This window comes from Talpa europaea, assembly GCF_964194135.1.
Source record: "Talpa europaea genome assembly, chromosome: 4".
In the NCBI taxonomy this organism is placed as follows: Eukaryota; Metazoa; Chordata; class Mammalia; order Eulipotyphla; family Talpidae; genus Talpa; species Talpa europaea.
The window spans coordinates 136,961,574-136,982,555 of NC_140070.1; the positions used below are offsets into that span (position 1 = coordinate 136,961,574).

General features: G+C 42.9%; 1 protein-coding gene across 1 annotated transcript; it reads right to left on the reverse strand.

Moving 5' to 3' along the window:
• Positions 1–933: 933 nt before the first annotated feature.
• Positions 934–14,272, reverse strand: CCT8 (chaperonin containing TCP1 subunit 8; the record flags this gene model as incomplete). Its single annotated transcript, XM_084231433.1, has 15 exons — positions 14,090–14,272; positions 11,197–11,287; positions 10,328–10,407; positions 9,000–9,149; positions 7,492–7,672; positions 7,328–7,389; positions 6,328–6,465; positions 4,992–5,170; positions 4,229–4,295; positions 4,064–4,151; positions 3,862–3,977; positions 3,306–3,377; positions 3,058–3,222; positions 2,785–2,904; positions 934–1,011 (listed from the first exon to the last, which is right to left on the reverse strand). The coding sequence occupies exons 1-15, from the start codon at positions 14,147–14,149 to the stop codon at positions 934–936; spliced, it is 1,647 nt and encodes a 548-aa protein (XP_084087559.1). The 5' UTR covers positions 14,150–14,272.
• Positions 14,273–20,982: the final 6,710 nt, after the last annotated feature.

Sequence of the window (20,982 nt, forward strand, 5' to 3'; positions counted from 1 at the left end):
AATAGGATTTGCTTTATGAAAACTGATTTCCTTTATACATCTGGAGATGTTTCCGGCTGTATCACAAACACCTTTGAACTTTGCTACTACAATGTATTTTAAGTCAGCCATTCAGATCTTATCACTTGGAACATACCACCTTGAATGTTAGGGTATCCAGAGCCTTGAGAAACCCACCTTGAAAATCTAGTTCTGGGGTTGACTTGACTTTCTGTGATGGATGATAGTAAATATTTCAGGGTTGCGGGCCACTCAGTCTGTCATAACTGCTCAACTCTGCTGTAGTGATGCATACGGAGAGGGCTGTGTTCCAAAGAGATTGACATCAATAGGCAGTAGGCCAGGGCCTCCCCGGTGGCACAGCGGTTGAGCGCTGGGTTGCGAAGCTGCCCGCGGCCTCTGCGGCGCCGGTTCCATCCCCGGCTGCTCCCCGGCCACCGGAGGAGGGTCCCACATGGCACGCAGACCTCTCCTGCCGCCCGCTGCTCCCCTCAGCAGTGTACTTCAGTCCTTCTGCCTGCTCTGCTCCCCGCTCTGGCTCTGGTGAATTCTCTCACCCTCCCGCGCTTCTGACTGTACCCAGTGCATGTGTAAACAGAACAAACAAACAAACAAACAAATAAATAAATAAACATGCCTCTATAAAAAAAAAAAAATAGGCAGTAGGCCAGACACATTGGAAAGGGATCCCTGATTACTTAAGGGACCTGCCCTAAGCTCTAAGCTAATCTCATGAACAAGGATGCAAGGATTTAAAGACCAAGAGATAATGGGGATCAGACAAGGAAGCTTTGCTAGTAACAACATGTTTATTTTTTCCAGCCGAGGATACAAACACAACATTTCTTAATTTAAGGAGAATATGAAAACATCAGGCAATTCCTAGAGTAATACTACAAACACAGCCTTCACCTACAGTAAAAATGAAGCCATTCAGTCATTTTGGTCATCATCCCAGTCCTTCTTCCCACTGGGAGGTTTGGGTCCACCGGCTGGTTTTGCCATAATGATCTACAAAAAGGAAAATAACCATAAAGATCACAGAAACGCAACTTTTAGAATGGAAACGCATTTTTGCATGGCCCAATCAAGATGAAGCAATTAGGTATCAGCAATCTATTCTACATATTGCACATGAAACACTAGCATAAAGTTTGTTAGCTTCCAGCAGGGTGAGGCCTTCCTACTTTTGTGGATAGTAACAGCAACAAAACCCACACATGTTAGTGAAGGGCATGTAAGACACACTTCAAGAACCCAAAATGAGCTGAATGAAAAATATTTGCATGCACACGGTATAAATCAGTTTGGCACCTGATTTGCTACTTATATATGGGGTTCATCTTGCCAACCATCTTTATCCCAATTTCCTTGTGGATTAGGAGCTTTAGGTCCACCTGCCAGTTTTGCCATTATAATCTATAGTGGTTGACACGTAAACATATTAAATTTACACTTAGGTTTTCTAGTACCTGTAAAGTTTCCTAATACCATTTAAGTGGCAGGAAGTACATTCATAAAATTCCAAGCACTTAGTTCCTTGGTAATTTAAAAAATACATCAGAAGCTTTTAATTTATCTAGAAATGCTGACCCACCATTTCCCAAGTAGAACTGTCTTAGTGTTCAACAAAGCAAAAACGGACAAATCAGAGACATCCTGAAGGGGAGGAGGCGGGAGAGGGATCAGAGGGAGGGAGAGAGGAGCATGGGGGACTGAGGTGATGGTGCACAGGTGCATGGGTGAAGGAAACTCTAGGGACTACACCTGAAGGGGTGGAGGGAAGCAAATACAAAAAATAAATAAATAAATAAATCTGGTACATAAACACCCAGTCTCAATTATTTCCATAGTTGAAACTGGAGAGTCAGTTCCATTTTAAGTCATCTCGAGCTAGGATAAAATTTAAAAGGATTTTAATAAGGTAAATTCTGTCTTCTTGTAATCACTACCAACAGCTCCTTATTATGATTAGCCAAATACTAACATCCTGTCCCTTCATTTCTACCTACAATTTGCTGTCTCTCCCAAGACTAATCTGACATGATGACTTAATGGAGTTATACTGTGCCTTTAATAGCTGCAATTTCCGTAAGTACTGACAAATTCATTGCTTAGTAATTCCAGAATCTTGCAGGAAATGGATTTCATGATGTTCACTAAAAAACACATCCCTGAAAAGTTAGAGTTCTTTTCATTTTTCTTCTTTGCTTAGGAAAAAAAGGGGGGGAGGGAAGAGGCTGAGGGCAGAGATACTATCATTTTTAACACCTTTAAGATCTTTTAGGAACTCAAGACAAAATTTGTCAGAATAGGAAAAAAAATTTAAGCGCCCAGGTCCTAACACCCCCAGGAACAACTGGAGACATCATCCTCCTCAGAGCTGGTAGCTGACACTTTGCTGCTGCGGGGCTTCTCAACCCTTCCATGTTGCTATTACATACTGAACTTCCTCTACAGATTTTTTTAGTACAAAGGGGTTTTATGCTTTAAAAAAAAAAAAGCAAGTATGAACCTTTACCAGATTTGGTTTTACATTACAATTTAAACATGGCAAAGTTTCTTTCACTGACAAAGTTTTCATTTTAAATTGGCTGAAATAATTTAAGTGCAAGTTAGACTGTAACAAAAAAAAAACAGACAAAAATACCTTTTGAGAGGGGCACTTAGCACCCCTAAAATATACTCCCTTGAATACAATGAGAAATGTGCTATCTCCTAGTTCCATTCACTACGGATTAATGTAATAATTATCCTTAAAACCAAAATAGCACTTTCACTCACCTGATCCACTCTAAGTACAGTGACAGCAGCATTAGTAGCCAGCTTGATAGCCCAGTATTTCCCCAAGTAAGTATCTAGAATGCCCGCTTCCAACATGTCCTTTACAGCAGGAACTTCGGCCTGTCAACATAAAACGTGTTCTTTTACTTTATTGTTATGAAAATCATTTATTTCCAAACAACATTTACTCAGCCATTTGCCTTTTAAACTTACTACTTCTATTTTTAGGTTATATATCCAAAAAATAAAACTGGAGATTTTCCCCCCGAATACCTCAATATCCAATCCAACATTTTTATTTCCTTCTTGATGTACTGCATAAAGTTTAGAGATCACTTCATTGGCTTTAACACCAGAATTTTCTGCCAGTGCCCGGGGAATAGCTTCAAATGCCTCAGCAAATTTCTTAATGGCATACTGTTCAAGTCCAGGACACGTCTGAAACAAAAGTGTGTTTATCACTGTATTTGTTTTGTTCAAGAAACCAGAAGAGAATCAGTTTCTTACACACAGCACCATACCTCTCCATATGATGTAATCTGTTTGGCTAATTCAATTTCTGTGGCTCCACCTCCAGGTACCAGACGTTTATCCTGCAAGCAGCCCAAAAAGGAAAAAGGGTCACAAAGAAGCAGTGTGCAGTTTTCTAGTCTTTTCAGGTTTCAATACATCACCGAATGAAAGCTTTTAATTAGGCTTTGTTACATTCAAATTATAAATTTTGTAAAAACTGACTGATTTGGGCCAGTTATCTTACTGCACATTGCCTGGCACCTGAAAAAGGAGGATGAAAACTGAGCATGGAACAGCACCGCACCTCACCCAATTTCCACCGCAGAGCACTTCAGAGCAGTGCTCGAGCAACTGGAGTTGCACTGGCACTGAACAGCACCACAGGCTGTCCCTGTAAAAGTAGCTTTACTCTTCATCCCTTTGCATAACTTAGAAAACTATCATATTCACCAGCAAAAGCTGCTTTGCTTTACATAAGTATTTATCTTGACATTCGCAGTGTATTCAGGAGTCGTACACTGTTTTTGAGGCCGTACACATTACTAAATTATTGCTAATACTGACCCTTGTAAGAACTTTGAAAGTGTTAACACCGTCATCAACTGCCCTTTCTATGTCGTCCATCAGATTGTCTGTAGAGCCTCGCAGCACTATGGTAGAAATGGCACCATCTTCCTTTTCTGTCGATAAATTACATATACTTGAGAATTCAAGAAAGAAAGAGAAGATCCCACACTTAAATAAACATTTTATGATGACTACATACCATGCTTAAAAACCACCACCTGTGTATCCCCAACTTCTGAGAGATAAACACTGTCACAATGTCCCATTTCTTCAAGGACAGGAGGAGTCTGTAAGAAAATAGCCGTTGTAATGAAAGCAGTTACAACAGGTTCTACTATCTTTTAATGCTGTCCAAAATACATACCAATCTAGGAAGAGCTGTAGCACTAACTGTTTTACATAGTCTTCGGAGATCCCACTTTGAGTTTAGCCTTTAAAAACACAAAGACCTTAAACTAAGTTTTAATTTCAACAAACAGCTTAATAAAATGCAGAAATAAAGAAATTACACTGGTCCCCAAGCCACAGCCTATTGACCGCTAAAGTTTAAGCTCAGAATAAGTCTGGATTGCAACAGGCCTTGATGGCATTAATCTACATCAGGAGAGTCCATCTTTAGGATGTCGGGGATGTGTATACTCCCAAAGCACCACGGAAGCCCAGGTACACTGGAAGCATTCTGCTTTATACTTTGGTCAACTGCATGTTCTGTGATGAAGAGTGATTCATCCTATACATTGGATTAGATGCTGAGAGAGAGAAATAGCTAAGTTTGTCTAGTGTGACCCATAAATCTGTTCTGGGTTAGAAGTTATGTTCCTTAGCTCTCCCCACTCCCCTCCAGCTGATAGTGGGTGCCAGGTTTGTGTCTGATCTCTCTTAAGCTGTTCCTTTTGCCTGGAATGCTTCCCTGTCCCTTTCCAAGTAACCAATGTTATGGATCCTTCTGTTCTCAGCTTAAATACCAATTTTCTCAGAGGTGCCTCCCGTGCCCCTAGACCAAGTTAAGTCCTTTTGTATTTAATGCCTCTTCTGCTTTTTCTACGTCTTCATGGTGTTGGAATTGTTTGGTGTTTCCCAATAAAAATCCATTTACAGTATAGATCAATAGAAGGCTGCTTCCTTACCTCACCAGCATGATGTTGTATTTGTTAGCATAATGAAGAGCCATGTCTGCCACTTTGCCACCTGTTACTATGACATTTGCACCAGTATCAGCAATAGCTTTGACTTGTGCATCCATTAGATTTTCTTCTCCCTTACTAAAATTCATCAGTTCTTCAGCAGTCTTTATCAATACCGTTCCCTAGCAAAACAAAGAGGCTATGATCAATTACAGATGTAGCTATAAAACCATTTCATCAATTCATTGTTGAGTCATAGGATTAACATTTTCTTTTTGTGTGTAAGATATGGGGTATAGGCCAGAGGTACCAGGAGGAAGGGGGTGGTGAGAGGATTCACCAGAGATAGGGGAAGCAGAACAGGCAGATCTACTGAAATACACTAAGGGGAGAGCAGCAGGCAAGACAGGCGAGGTCTGCCACGCCATATATGGGTTAGTTTCCTGGCCAGGGGATCAAACTCAGGCCCAAGCTGTGAGAGAGACTTAACCCCTAGGCCACCAAGGAGGCCCAGGATTAACATTTTCTCATGGAAACAATTTAAGATTTGGGAAAAAACAAAGATAAATATGCATGTTGTTATGAAGCACAATGTAAAATCTGGATGGGAACAGAAAGTCAGCTTGCTCTTAACCCCTCTCCCCCAAAGCCCTCATGCATCTGCTCTCTGACTGCACAATGGTGCGAAAGTTAAAGAAATGTTGTATTTTCAGATGTTGGACAGGTGTCCTGACATTTGCATTTTCACAAATGTCTACCAGTGGTGTACCAAATTAATGATGCTGGGGTTCTTTCTCAAACTTTGAAAATGTGGAATAAATGACTACCCTTCCCTGAACCTGCAACACTTTAAAAACCATCAGTAACTCAGATTTCAAAAATGTTAAGGATGAAATCAGCACTGACCTATAAATATAAACTTCAGAACACTTATTTTTAAAAACAAAGTAACTTCAAATTGCATTAGGTCAATTTTGTTTCAAGATGGGACAGAATCTCAACATTATTAAAAAATATTTTAACATAGAGCACAAAAATACTCATACTCTCTTCAGTGGGCACGTTACATACTGAATGTGTAAGTTCTACTAGAAGTTAAGGGCTGTGTATTAGAATATAAACAATCTGTCACCATTAAATGCCTCAAGTTTTATTGTATGAATTAGATATACTAAGAACATATATGACTTTAAAAAATGGGTATGGTTCTGCAGTTTTCGGTAATGATAGTACATACCCCATTAAGAGCAACTTCTACTCAAATCTGTAGAATCCTAAAACAATCAGGAGTAGACCAAAATTTTTTATCTTTAATTTTAGAGTTTCGAAGTCTACATACCTTAGTTTCTGTTATCATACCATCAAAAGGACAAGAGTACACTGCTATTTTTGCATCTTTGACAGATGTCACATCACCTTCAGTTTCCTTCTTAAAAACCATGCCATGCAACACCGAAGAGGAATGGACACCAGAGCCCTAAGAAGTAAATACCAAAGTAATCAGTGATCTCATGAAAATAACCAGCTAAGCTATTGATATTTCTAAGTATCAAAAACATCCTTTTCTAAATAAAAACACCAAGATAGTGATAACGAGGGGTCAGAGGTGGGGCGGCAAACACGAAGCTGTGGAAACGGGACAGTTTTGGGAGAACAACTCCATGACCATTGCTCACTCATTCACCAGGCGCTCGGTGCTGAAGTACCAAGCGGAGTCATGAGCACTGGGAACAGAACAGGAACAAAGCTGAAGTGCTGACCTTACAATTAAAGGAGGGGGCAGAAGTGAGGGCAGGGCGGGCAGCACATGTAGTGAGAAAACATGGCATATAAAAAAAATATTTAAATATAAACACACAACTAGCATATGTATATCAGCTAAACTCAACTACATTAACAATCGCACATCAATACAAAATCATTCCAAAAGTTTTTATATCAAGTACACAAGTTTTTGTGGAAAAAATACTGAAATAAACATTAAAGTGAATTTTATTATAGAACCAATAGTAGAACCAACTTCCTTCCCACTCAAAATCACCTTTCAAGCAATTTTTATAATCCCACATATATAGTCTTCAAAAAATTACTATTTTATTTATGTACTACTCTCAACCCTTATGGAAAAGTAACTTTATAAAGAGAAAATAGCCGGATATCCTTTTAAATTTAACAGGGTATGACAACGTTAACAGTATGAAAATGTAAATGATGCCTCAAAAAGCAGAAGTCTAAACTGCATGAAGTGTTCCAAACCTGTAAGATTCAGGTTCACATGAACACATGTTGTTGTTTTTTTTTGTCTGCTCTAGAATAGTTAATGTAGTTTCTAAACTCACCAGGATTTTACAAACTCTGATGTTATCAACATTGAAATGGCCGGAATCAGGAAAAATAGACACTGTTAAGAGAAGACGACACATCAATATTTAACGGGGCACTGAGAAAGTTTCTTAGTCACACTAAGACATGTTTATTTTGGATCCTTCATTTATTTACTCACCACATGCCTGAGCAATAAGCTTGGCCAGAAATACTTCATTACCATACTGTTTACTCATTATGGAGGTATGAAGTAGAGATGATACTTCATCAGCATCTCTAAGATTTTTTGCAGAACAACACACCAAATCAGGAAGAATCTTATGGGCTTTTCTGCAGGCTATTTCATAACCTTCTATGACCTTAAAGAGAAGAGCAAAAACATTTCTTCAAGACACAATTTTGGCAAGACAAAGTAGCTTATTTTGGCAAGCCAATGAATATGGACATTTTCAATAGAAAACAACAAAGTTCCTGAGTGATGTGTGGTGGAGCCTGTTGCTAAAGAGTAAAGGTTCTGGTGACAGCCTGAATTTGAGTTGTAACTGCCACTTATTGTGTACCAAATATTGAGCACGATTTTTCTAACTTAAGTCTCACCTTTCTCTAAAAGGGGATTAATTTTAATTAAAATTTATTTTTTATTTATACAATAGCTGGGGTACAGGCCAGAGCCATGGGAGGGTGAGAGGATTCACCAGAGACAGAGTGGGGAACAGAACAAGCAAATGGACCAAGGGAAGGAGCGGGCGTGGCAGGAGAGGTCTGCCACGCCCTGCGGGAATCTCCGCAGGCCAGGGATCAAACCCGAGCTGCAGAGGCTGCGGACAGCTTCACAGCACAGCGCTCAACATGCTGCGCCACCGGGTAGGCCCCAAAGGTGATTAATTTTAATAGGCCCCATGCATACGGTTCTTACAAGAATAGAATGAGAGGGTCTCTCTGGTGGCCTAGGGGTTAAGTCTCAGCACTATCAGGCTATCGCCAGCCACTGCAGCCTGAGTTTAATCCCCAGCTAGGGAGCTGACCCACACAGCACAGCATACTTTCTCCTGTCTTGTCCTTGCTCACCTCAGCAGTGTATTTCAGCAGATCCCCCTGTTCTGTTCCCCACTCTGTCTCTGGTGACTCCTCTCACCCTCCGCACCGCTAGCCTACACCCCAGTTCTTCTATGCAAAAATCAGATAAAATCTTAAAAAAAAAAGGGGGGGGGGCCTCCCTGGTAGCGCAAGGGGTTAACTCTCAGCACTATGGATCCATCGGCAGCCACTGTAGCATGAGTTCAATCTCTGGCCAGGAAACTGACCCACATGGCGCAGCAGACCTCTCCTGTTTCACCCACTGAGCCCCTCAGCAGTATATTTTGGTGGATTTGCCTATTCTATTCCCCACTCTGTATCTGATGAAGCCTCTCATGCCCCACCCCCCCACCTCTGACCTGTACCCCAGCTCTTGTATGCATAAATAAATAAATCTAGGGAAAAAAAGATTAGAATAAGATACTTCATGTGAAGTCTAAGTAACATAGTGCTGGAACAGAGTAAATGGCTCATGTTACTATTACTACCAAATTGTTACTTAAGTTTGAAGCAACTGACGTGTGCGCACGCGCGCACACACACACACACACACACACACGCACGCACGCGTGCTTAAAAGTTATTGAGAATTGTACCAGGAGACCTTACCTCAGAAACTGACAGGCCAATTCTCAGAAGCTCTTCAGCTAATTCCAGAAGAGCTCCAGCAAATACTAGAACAAAGTTTGTGCCATCTCCAACCTCTTGCTCTTGCATGTGAGAAGCCATCACTATCATTTTTGCAGCAGGATGCTGTACCTGGTAGAAAAGGTTTGAATAACAAGTTAAAATATTTGATCCTTAAAGCAATATAAAATCATTCATTTCCTCACAACTTCTGAGGCCCAGATGACGCCATATGATCCCATTGCCATAAAGTACTGACTGTAGGCACAAGAAGAAAACCCCACTCCCTCTAGCCTCTCAGCACAAAAGTACCCCTTCAGAAACTTCAAAATGCACCTTCTTTGGATAACCATTCACCAAATACATACATCTCCACGCTATATGTTCACTAAATTAAAAATAACTCCAACCACTAAGTATTTAAAAAAAAAAAAAAAAAGGCGTCAGGCTCACTAAAGGAGATGTCACGTAACTTGGTCATGAGTCTAAATTTCCGTGCCTATTCTTACTGTAGAATATACCTTTTGTTTTTTAAAAAGGAAATGAAAATATTTATTTAAAAAAATGTACTGAAATTTTAAGTGCTTTTCCTTTGGATTTAGATTCTTTTACATAAACAAGGAGTAACAAGTGATAACAATAAGAAAACAAGAGGCGATACTATGATCGTATGAAGATAGTAACCCTTTCACACTTTAATAACTGCAAGCGCATGATAACATACATCAACATTGAGTCACTCCCTCCATAAATATTTTGTGATATTGTATTGTTTTGTCCAGTGTGTTATTCTAAGAATATATTGTTATGTAAGACATTAGAGAAACCCATAGTTTCACTTAAAAGGATAGTGTTGAGTTCAGAAAAGTTCCGCAGGCTGTACACATCCTTCAATGACAAAGTAGACGCACGAGGATTGGCTCTGTGCTAGCAAGTGCCAGACCCCCTCACTGGCAGTGTCTTCCCTAGAGCTCTACACTAAAGCTGCAGGAGAATGAAGGAAAACCCCATCAACTGTTTTATTTTCACAGAGCCAAACAAAGGGCCTAAATTCTTTTTCAAACAAATGTTTTAAGGTTCAGCAGCTTCTGCATGATGGAGTAATTCACACAGGTATCACACATTACAGAGATTTTAAAATTTGAGCTGCTAAAATGTTACATCTATATAGGACACCGTAAGCTAGGAAAATCTGTAATTTATTTTAATTAGAAGAGTCCCTTATTATGCAATCTGAAATGTTTTTATGTTAAAATATAATTTTGGATGACAACAAACCATTTCTTGAGTTTTTAAACCAAATTACTTACTTCCAGCTCTCTTAAAATGGTTGCCGCATCATTTGTCACAAACAACTTCTCCAGATGATTGATAACCATTTTGTTCATCCCTCAAAAATATTGAGAAAAAGAAATCCATTACTCAAACCCCCCAGGAAAATCTAATCACAAAAAAAAAAAAAAAAAAAAGATGTCCACTTCTTAAAATAACTAACAACTCTTCTTTAAGCCCATTTCATTACCCCGTGGCACTAAAGGTACACTTTCCTTTCTAATCTCTTCTCCAAGTTATCCATTACTTAAGGAGGTCTGGCCAAGGGACTCGATGTAATACAGTAGGTCCCAATACCATGCAGCCTAGGTGTATGTAATTACATTCTGAGTCTAGAGAATCACTGAAATTGCCTAATGACATATCGTTGTTTATTATGTGATACATAATTATGATTTTACTAAGGAAATGACAATCCTGTCCTATTTTGTTCAACAAATCACATCAACATGTACAAATGCAAAAAATATCTACTAAATTAGCCTTTCGTTTATTCCATAAATCCACATAATGGAATTTTCTCCATTAAATTATAATGTCATTTTATTTGTTAAAAGCTTTTGTCACAATGATCATGAGGTACTATCTCAATGGTAAAAGCACATAATTTTTCTACCCTTTCAATAGAAAAGAAGGTAACATTTTGACTCCCATTTTCTTAGAGACAGAGGTACTGATTAAGAATTGCAAACACTGTACTGGTGTCACTGAACTATGAAATAACTTTCTAAGCTATACTACAGTATGACCAAAACCCAGTTCAGTATCATTTCCTCAAAACAAATTTGAAAGAGCTAGCACACAAAATACTATTATTCCATCTTTTAAGAACAAACTAGGAAATTACCATTTGGCCCATATGCTGTACGAGTCGTTTGGGCAAGCTCCTTGCAAGCCTGTATGTTCCTGTATACAGCTTCTTCTAATCCTGAAAAATGCTGCAAAGGAAAATTTTGATTAGATAGGACAGTAAAGCACAAGAATTCCTTCCGCTGTGAAATGGAGGTGAGGTAATAACAGTATCCACCTGTTAGAATTAAGACAATCAAGCAAGATTTATGTAAGCATGGTGTTTGATATTCATAAATGACACAAAAATTTGCTTATTAGTTGAATGAATAATGCATTACAATTTCAGGGATCTACCTTTATACATCAAAATATAAGGACTACGTCAGGGCTCTACCTTTATACATCAAAATATGAGGACTACCATTTTTTTCTTAATAGAGTGAAAAATGCAGGAAGAGTGCTAAGACTATCAGAGAAAGCGTGAGCTATATCACATTTATCAGCTATTTCTGAGTTTATCAGTACATCTCGATTAAAGGCTAATATGTGGTACGAATTTTTTTTTAACTGTGTTACAGCCTGAGGACCGAGAAGTCAGGTCTTGGAAATTCCCAATGTTTCTGCTCCCCATTTAGGGACTGCAGTACAAATATTTCAGTGCTTTTCTGAGTTACCAACACAATTCACATGCATATATATTTAAAAAATCACTCAAACACAGCGCTAAAGTGCTCAAATTTTACATTATATTTCTTTTGGTGTGGGATTTGTGGCCTCAGACATGTTTCATGAGCCTACTGTTCATGAGATCTCTTTCCTAAAGCTGCTTTGCCCATTATAGTAGCCACTAGCCACACTTGGCTATTTATTTATTTACAAGAGCTGGGGTACAGGCCAGAGATGCAGGGAGTGAGAGAGTGGGGAGCAGAACAGGCAGACTGACTGAAATACACTGCTGAGGGGAGCAGCAGGTGAGACAAGAGAGGTCTGCCGTGCCATGTGGGTTGCTCCCTGGCTGGCTGGGCATCAACTGGTGCTGCAGAGGCTGCGGATTTCTTCATAGTGTGGTGCTTAACCCCTTGTGCCACCAGGGAGGCCCGCACACTTGGCTATTTAAATTTCAAGTAATTAAAAACAAAACAGTTCCTCAACTGTACTAGCCACAGTTCAAATTCCCAGTAACTACATGAGGCCCATGGCTACTGTAGAGGAGAGAGCTGATATAAAACATTTTTCCATCATCACAGAAAGTTCTATAGACAATACTATTCTGGAGAGTAACACAAAACTTTTTATAAATTCCTATAAGGAACAGTGTGTGGCCCAGCAATGGTATTAACCACCACCTGAGTAGTACCTTCAGTGACAAGGGCTGCACCCTCACAACAGCATGAAGTCTGACTCTTTCCTCTCCACCCCATTCTCTGGGCAATGTTTTTTCATCCCTCTTAGCATAAAACGTAAATTCCTCCTCAAAGTTCACAACATGCTCTGGCTGTCATGGTTTTACTAACACAATACACGCACACACAGGCGGGCTATTCTGTTCGCTGCGCAAGGTACGCCCAGTTGCGCTGCGCTTTCCACAATGGCTGCGCAGTTCTTAGAGAAGACACCGCGACCCATCGCTGCTCAGAAAGACGCTGCACATCAGCAGCGCCTCAAGCTCCTGGACCTGCGCACCAGGAACGCGCGGAAGCCACGGGCAGCGTGAGCTCTGTCCTCTCGCTGCGCCCATCACCAACGCTGGGCATCAAGCTGTCCCTAGAACCGTGTGCGCCCCCTGCTATCAACACCCCCAGACGGGCACGTTTCACATCAAGTCAGCTGACCTAACAGGGGCCCAGAGCCCCTCGGAGTGTGGGCAGCGTCTGTCTTACAACCTCGCACCACTTCCACGGCGCTACTAGAAGGGGAGCCCGGTTTCTCACGGAGAGGAAGCTGCCAGCAACTGGCCCTGGCACTTCTCGAAAAATCAATTGGTTTCTCACTTTGTAACAGGGTGGTCCCCAGGAAAGGGAGAGGTTCCGGGTTCCCTGCCCCACCCAAAGGAGGGTGAAGCTGAGCAGGGAGGAGAAGAAGCTGGAGAGGAGACTGAGAAGGAGGCAAGCAGGATGGAGCCAGGAGGAGCTTTGGAGGAGGCGCATGGAGCCTAGAGACACGTGAAGGAACTGCGCTTGCCTTTTGGTCGTGGACTGGGTGACACAGATGTGAGTGAGACCCGTGGGGAGGTGACAATGGCGGTTTTTGTCTTGATTTTGCTCTTTTCCCTGCAGACTTGTCTGGTTGTTTCTGACCCTTTTCTGTGGGTCCCCACTGGAAGATGCTTCGGACTTGTGGCAGGCTTTGGGGCCTTACTCTGGGCCAATCCCATACGGACTTTTACCCACGAGGGGACGGATAACTTCGGGTGCTTTATTTAGAAACTACATCCTTTGCCTTCCCTGTGTTGTTTCCTAATGTATTAAAGTTCTTTCCCATTAAAGTCTCACGTGTTTTGCACTGATGCGGCAGGAGGCAGAACCCATTCAGAGCAGACAGGTTTGGGGGTCCGGCTGCCCTCGCCCCGCTCTGCAACAGACCCCCCCAAAGCAATGCACGTCATCAGACGTCACCAGCCGGCGGCCCCGAGCCCGGCGGCCCCGCCTGCTGGAGGGGGCGAACCCGCCCGGGCCTGGGCGCAGGCCCCGCGAGGCGCGCCGGACGCGAACCCGGAGCTTCCCCCCTCCCCGGCAGTCTCTGCCCCCAAGCTCCCCAGGATCGGGGAGCGGCGGAAACGCCCAGGGACCGGCGCCCGGTTGTCCCGAAAACACCTCCCTTTCTGGAACCTTCTCTCCCTCTGGCCGCGGGGCCGAAGGAGACGCCCGGCCCGTGAGGGCCTCCCCTTCGCGGCGACCCCCGCAGCCCTTCACCCGTCTTCCCTGCCGCCCTCCATCCCCCGCTCTTACTTTCGCTCCTTCCTTGAGCATCTGGGCAAAGCCCGGGGCCTTGGGGACGTGAAGCGCCATGACCGAGCTGCAGGCGGCCGCTCACGCGCTCGCTCGGAGGATCCCGGAGGCGGCGCAGGCACGCACAGCCTTCTGGGAACGCAGCGCGCCGGCGCCTCACGCCCCGCCACTCACTCCTCCTGGGCCCGCCCCTTCCGCCCAACCGCCCAGGCTGAGGCCTCGCGAGATAGGGCGGTGTCCGCCGCCAGAACTGAGTTGACGATCCTCGATAGGTCGATCGATCGGGCTGAACGCCGAGCCGCCGGGCGGGCTGCGGACCGACGCATGCGCAGAGGACCTAGGCGCTGGGGTTTGCTGCTGGACCCTGCGGCTGTTGAGGCTCCTCGTTGCTTCCTTTGATTTTTGCAGTTTTTAAGCTGGAAGCCATGTAATCATTGTCCAGATTCAGTCACAACCTCGAGGCAGGTGTGCCCTTTTTTACCCAGTGGCAGAATATTCACCTTCAGTGTCCGCGCACCCCTAACCCCGCCAGATGGGTCCTGGCCTCCGCTCTGAGAACGGGGTGTCGGCAGGAAATTGCCCCATCTCAGGAGTTTGATAAAAAAGGAAATGCAGATGGCCAGCAGGCATCTGAAAAGTGTTCAGCATCACTTGTCATCAGGGAAATGCAAATCAAAACTACCATGAGATACCATCTTACACCAGTGAGAATGGCACATATTAAAAAAAAAACTAGCAATAACAAATGCTGGCGAGGGTGTGGAGAAAAAGGAACTCTTCTGCACTGTTGGTGGGAGTGCAAACTGGTCCAACCACTATGGAGAGCTGTGTGGAGATTTCTGGACCTACTAAACATAGAGCTTCCATAGGATCCAGCAATTCCACTCCTAGGTATTTACCCAAAGGACACAGAAACATCAATTCCGAAGAGCACCTGCACCCCTATGTTTATAGCAGCACTGTTTACAATAGCTAAGCTTTGGAAACAGCCCAAATGCCCAAGAATAGATGACTGGATCAAGAAGATGTGGTACATATACACCATGGAATATTACTCAGCATTCAAAAAAGATAAACACATGCAATTTGCAGCAACATGGATGGCGCTGGAAGGGATCATGCTCAGCGAAATAAGCCAGAAAGAAAAATTAAAATACCGGATGGTCTCACTCATAGCAGGGATTTAGAAAACCTAAATAAGAGACTAGGAAAAAACGTAATTATAATAAAGTAAAAATCAAAATCAACAAGCAACTATAAACCAGAGACACACTACAGGGGCCAGGGGGGAGATTAGGGAGTAGGGTCAAAATAAGGGGGGTGGGAATTGTATGGGAACTGTAACCAAGATGAAAATGCATACGTTGTGCAAAAACGAAAAATGATGTAAAAAATACATAAAATAAAAAAAAGTAAAAAAAAAAAAAAAGGTCGGGGGGGAACCTGGAATTTACAAAGGGTAAATCATTAGTCCAGGATCACAAATGTGCAAGCAATGTTAGGATTCCTACCCAGAAGAATGCAGGCACTGGGGGACCCTGGAAATAGAAATCCCTTTTATTCTCCCAGAGCAGTAGACCTGAGCTCTGTGTCTTCCCAAATCAACACCTGGGAAGAGATGTGATTTTCAGAAGATTAAATGGTAGTGTTTGTAACAATAATTGAACACTATGAAAGTCATCCATTTTACTTGTAGAAAATACAGAAAATTGTATTTGACTTTTGTTCTTTGCCTTGGATACATGTAAATTACTTGTTTTCTTTAAATTGGGACAGAATTAGTGTGCCTTAATCACTTGTCACGTGTATCAATTATAATTTTTTTCTGATAAGCTTTAAAAATACTAAAATTAAAAGATGCTTTCTTTTTTAAAAAAAATTATTTATTTATGCATACAAGAGCTGGGGTACAGGCCAAATGTGCTGGGGTGAGAGAATTCACCAGAGACAGAGTGGGGAGCAGAACAGGCAGACTGACTGAAACTGCCATGGGGAGCAGTGGGAGAGACAGGAGAGGTCTGCTGCACCATGTGGGTTTCTCCCTGGCCAGCTGGGGATCAAACTTGTGCTGCAGAGGTTGCGTATTGCTTCACAGTGCAGTGCTTAACCCCTTGTGCCACCAGGGAGGCACAAGGGTTTTGTTTTTTTTTTAAATCAAGTTTCTTTGGGCTTTAGGAGGCCCTTGTTTCAGGAGGCTCACAATCACACAAGAGTCAGGCAGCTGGGATTCAGAGTTGCTGTGCACATCAGAGGATTTAGTCTAGTGTAAAATCCCATGCGTATCCATCATCACCGCTTTGCACTGAATTGAAGAAGCAGAAAAGAGGATGATAGAATTTTAATGGATTAAGTCCATGTAATCAAGAAATGTTGCCCATGTCTGCCACCCACCAATCAAATAACTCCCTCCAATCGGGGGATTAAGGAATGAAGCAGCAGACCTGGAGAACCCGAGGAGTGTGAATAAGCACCTCCTCCCAATATAAATGTTATTTTTATCTCTTACTTTCCCTGTAAACCTACCATTCCTAGCCCAGCATTTAATCTATGGGTAGAGATGAGGTTGCGGGGGGAATTGGGCTACCAGCCCACCCTGTAAATTCCACAGCACCATGTAGGTTGTCAAGTACCCATTGAGACAAGGTGAGGTCAAGCCACAAGGTGACTTATTTGGCTGGTAAAGATATAATGAGCCAACGGTTCAGAGCCAGATTATTACATTATGATGAAAGGAAGATTAGTCAAATGTGCCAGGTCCTCAAGGTCATTGTCTCATACCTCCAAATGAATGACAAAAGATTCAGGGCTGTCCAGTTGCAGAGGACCTAACTGGGCTTTGACTACTTGGTTTTATTTTCTCTCCCTCTATTCTGCAGGGGAGTAGTGCTTATACTTCATCAGACCCCTGGCAATGATGAGACACTACCTCCTGGCAGCTTCCCAGGGAGGACAGGGAGGTGAAAGTGAAATGGCCTCAGAGAAGTTCCTTGAGGATTCTCAGCCTATTCCAGGAGGCATTCTGTCAAGACTCGGATCAGCTTGGGGCAAGCCTTTGCCCACAAGGTAGGTCTATTTGGGCACATGCAAGGTGGTCACGGCTCCATGGTGGAGCTCCTGCTAGAGTTTCTTGGTGGTGTTCTCCATGTGGCTGTCTTCAGAGGACTCATTTCAGTGACGATTCCTGGTTTTACCCATGCCCACGTGGCCATTCCATGTCATTGCTAAAATTCCTGCCCTCTCTCCCAAAGCAGCACTTCTCTAGCCCATGCTGCTTGAGATCCTGCACCCTGGGTCTATTTCCTGAAGCCTATGGAATATTGACTTCCTGAAATATCACCGAGACACCATGTTGATGGGATAAAGCTACGTTTATGCTACTCTAGTGCAGAGAGCACTACTTTGACAGAGAGCACTAGCCTTGACAGAGGCTTTAGGAACATCTCAGTAGGAGATAATGAACAAAGTTAGGATATTTATGAGTTTGAACAATCTGGTTAAGGAAGGTCTTTCAGTGCAGGGGCTTGGGTATGTTTGAGTACAGGTCATGACAAGGATTGGTGGGCACAGCAAGGTAAGGGTTTCAAGGCCAGAGTTTTAGAGAGTCTTTAGGTGTAAAGCATTTGATGGATCTTTCAGGAAATTTCTGGAATGAACAATAAAACTATTGTCAACTTATGTCTTCCTGGGTCAGTGTTTCCTGGAACAAAGTTAATGATCCTGAAGACATCGAAACAGTGAAGTCCTCCTTGTGTCAACAGACAACTGTGGGCAGAGTTGGTTTCAGTTGTCACCCCTGATACTTTTTCTGGTGACAGTCAGAGAGGATCCCTTCCAGATGATTCAATCTCCTGTGAGCTCAGGTGAGGTGTCTTGGTCCAGAAATCCTGTACCTAGGGCCCCCCCTGGTGGCGTAGCGTTTGAGCGCTGGGCTGCAAAGCTGCCCGCAGCCTCTGCTGCACGGGTATGATCACCAGCTGCCGGCGAGGGTCCCACATGGTGCAGCAGACCTCTCCTGCCACCCACTGCTCCCCTCAGAAGTGCATTTCATCAGTTTGCCTGTTCTGTTCCCTGCTCTGGCTCTGGTGAATTCTCTCACCCTCCTGCTCTTCTGACTATACCCAGTTCTTGTATAAATAAATAAATAAACCTTAAAAAAAAAAAAGAAAAAAATCCTGTACCTATCTTCAAATGCCAGTGGTATTGGAGGAGGCTGTGTTTAGATCTGAAGTGGGAGCAGAATGTCTCTAGGCAGATGCATCATTTGCTGAAATCATCCCCACGGCCACTGCAACCATTCTCTATTTTTGGTTTTCTACTAGGAAGTTGCTTCCCTTCCAATGAATAAGACTCCTCATTATATGGTATAGTTGGGCCCCTAAGATAAGGTTCCCATGCTACCTTGTTTAAAAAAACCTCCGCATTTGAATACCTGTCTGGTCTCAAGCAAATTTACTGTATTCTGGCTACACTAATCATTTGCCTGGAGGAGGCCTTAAATCCATGGTTTTAGGTCTCTAATTTCTTATTAGAGGGGAAAAAAAGTTTTTGCAGAGGCAAGGATGGATTACTTATGCTCATTTTTAAAAAAAGCTTTACTTTTATTTATTCATACAAGAACTGGGGTGTAGACCAGAGGTGAGGGAGGATAAGAGGATTCACCAGAGACAGAGTGGGAAGCAGAACAGACAGCTCTACTGAAATACATTGCAGAGGGGAGCCAATCTGGCAAGACAGGGAGAGGTCTGCTGTGCCACGTGGGTCAGCATCCTGACCCCAGGGGATCGAACTCATGTTGCAATGATTGGCAACAGCTTGATAATGCTAAGACTTACCCCCTTGTGCCATCAGGGAGGCCCACTTACGCTCATTTTTTCCAAACTTGTATGTATAAGGGGATGGCTCCCAAACTCAATTGGTCAGCTCAGGCTGACAACAAACTAACTCCAGGCTGGGTGGCTTACACAACAAAACTTGATTTCTCTCAGTTCTTGAGACTATGGCATCCAAGATCAAGGTGCCAGCAAGATACGTTTCATTCTGAGGCCTCTTATCTTGCCTTGTAGGGAACTACCATCTTGCAGAATGTTAGAGCTCTGGGGTAGCTTCTCAGAAGCTCACTGATCCTATTGTATCCAAACATGACCCTTAGGATTCATTTAACCTTAATTTCCTCCTTGTAGACTTTCCAAATACTGTTAGCTTCATTGCGCATTAATGATCAAGCTATGATTTTTATTTTTATTTATTTTTTTAAAGATTTATTTATTTATGCATACAAGAGCTGGGGTACAGGCCAGAGATAGGGGGGGTGAGAGGATTCACCAGAGACAGACTGGGGAACAGAACAGGCAGATTGACCAAAGTAAACTGCTGAGGGGAGCAGCAGGAGAGACCAGAATGGTCTGCTGCGCCATGAGGGTTGCTTCCTGGCCGGCTGGGGATCGAACTCGTGCTGCAGAGGCTGTGGATTGCTTCATAGCGCAGTGCTTAACGCCTTACACCACCACAGAGGCCCAAGCTATGATTTTTAGGGGAGAAACAGTTCAGTCCATACTATCCTTTCATCTCAGGAGCTTTCTTTGTCCTTATTAATTTCTCTGGTAAACAGATGAGATTTGCCTTCATGCAGATCTTACCCTTATCAGGCCAGCCACTGTCTGCTTGGGTGTTGGGTAACATTGCTGTCATCTCTGGCCTTTCGTTTACCCTATGAACACTAGTCTGGCAAAGCACAAATAGAAACCTGCCTCAATACTCTCATCACTGAGAGGTAGAAGATTTACCTTCCCAAGAGCCACATCTACCGGGACCTGTAGATTGGCAAATTCCTCTCTAACTTCATTTCCATGCAGAGCCTCCTCATTCAGAATGGTAGCACCTGGGATAAATGTGGAGAGGTTGTTTCCCGCCACTCTGAAAGCAACAGTGACTTAGACTCTTTGAGGTTGCAAGGAGAGGAACTATACATGTTGAGATCACCATGGAGGATATGTTTATAAAAAGGTAGGAAATCGCAAAATTATTATAGAGACTTTTCACATATCCCATCATAAGCTGGGTGTCTCTGACTTGCCATTCTTACAGCTTACCTAATCTTTGTTTCTATGGCTTCTGCTAAGCTGACATGCCTCTTTCATTGGCTGACATCTTTTTCTTTTTGTAATTTAGCTTCAGCTCGCTTCCTTTTCTCTGTGTCTCTCAGCTGCCCTCTTGAGGCGGGTCTCTGTGTGCTTTATATTTTAACATCTCAATAGAGAAGATTTGGTTGGTTTAGTTTATTGCTATCCAATACAAATCCCCCTGGCTGTGCTGAATTCTCAAGTCAAGAGTACAAGAACAAACCTCTATACCTGGTGCACTCAGTGGTGAGCAGGGATCTAGAATCATCTGCCACCTTAGCATAAGGTGTGTCTTGTGGACATTTAATTCCAAAATGAGCTGTGAGGCTGGCCCTCATTCACAGTTTCAAAATGTCCCAGTCAGCCTTAGTAGCACATTAAAGTGTTCCTGTATCTAGGCAAATAAAAAGAAATGAAATATAGCTAATCACTCCCTGTTTATCACCATTCTGAGAATGAGATCTCAGACTGAATGAAAGTGATCATTACCCCCTTACTTTAAATGTTTACTTAATTGCCTCAAGTGAATTTGTACCTAGCCATGATTGAGCTGATTAGCTTTGGGGACGAGGCAGATGAAATGGAGCAAGACATGATTAAATTCTGCTGGCAATGCCCTAGGTCCCTGGAAATTAATGAAATCTCTATGTCAGGTGGCTTGAGAGGGAAGCTTTTATGAAGGGATGTTGAGAGATTAACACTGTGTTTATCAGTCCCTCTTTGAGTAAAATTAGGAGCTACCGTCACTGTTCCTCTGATGGGACTGTGGTCCTG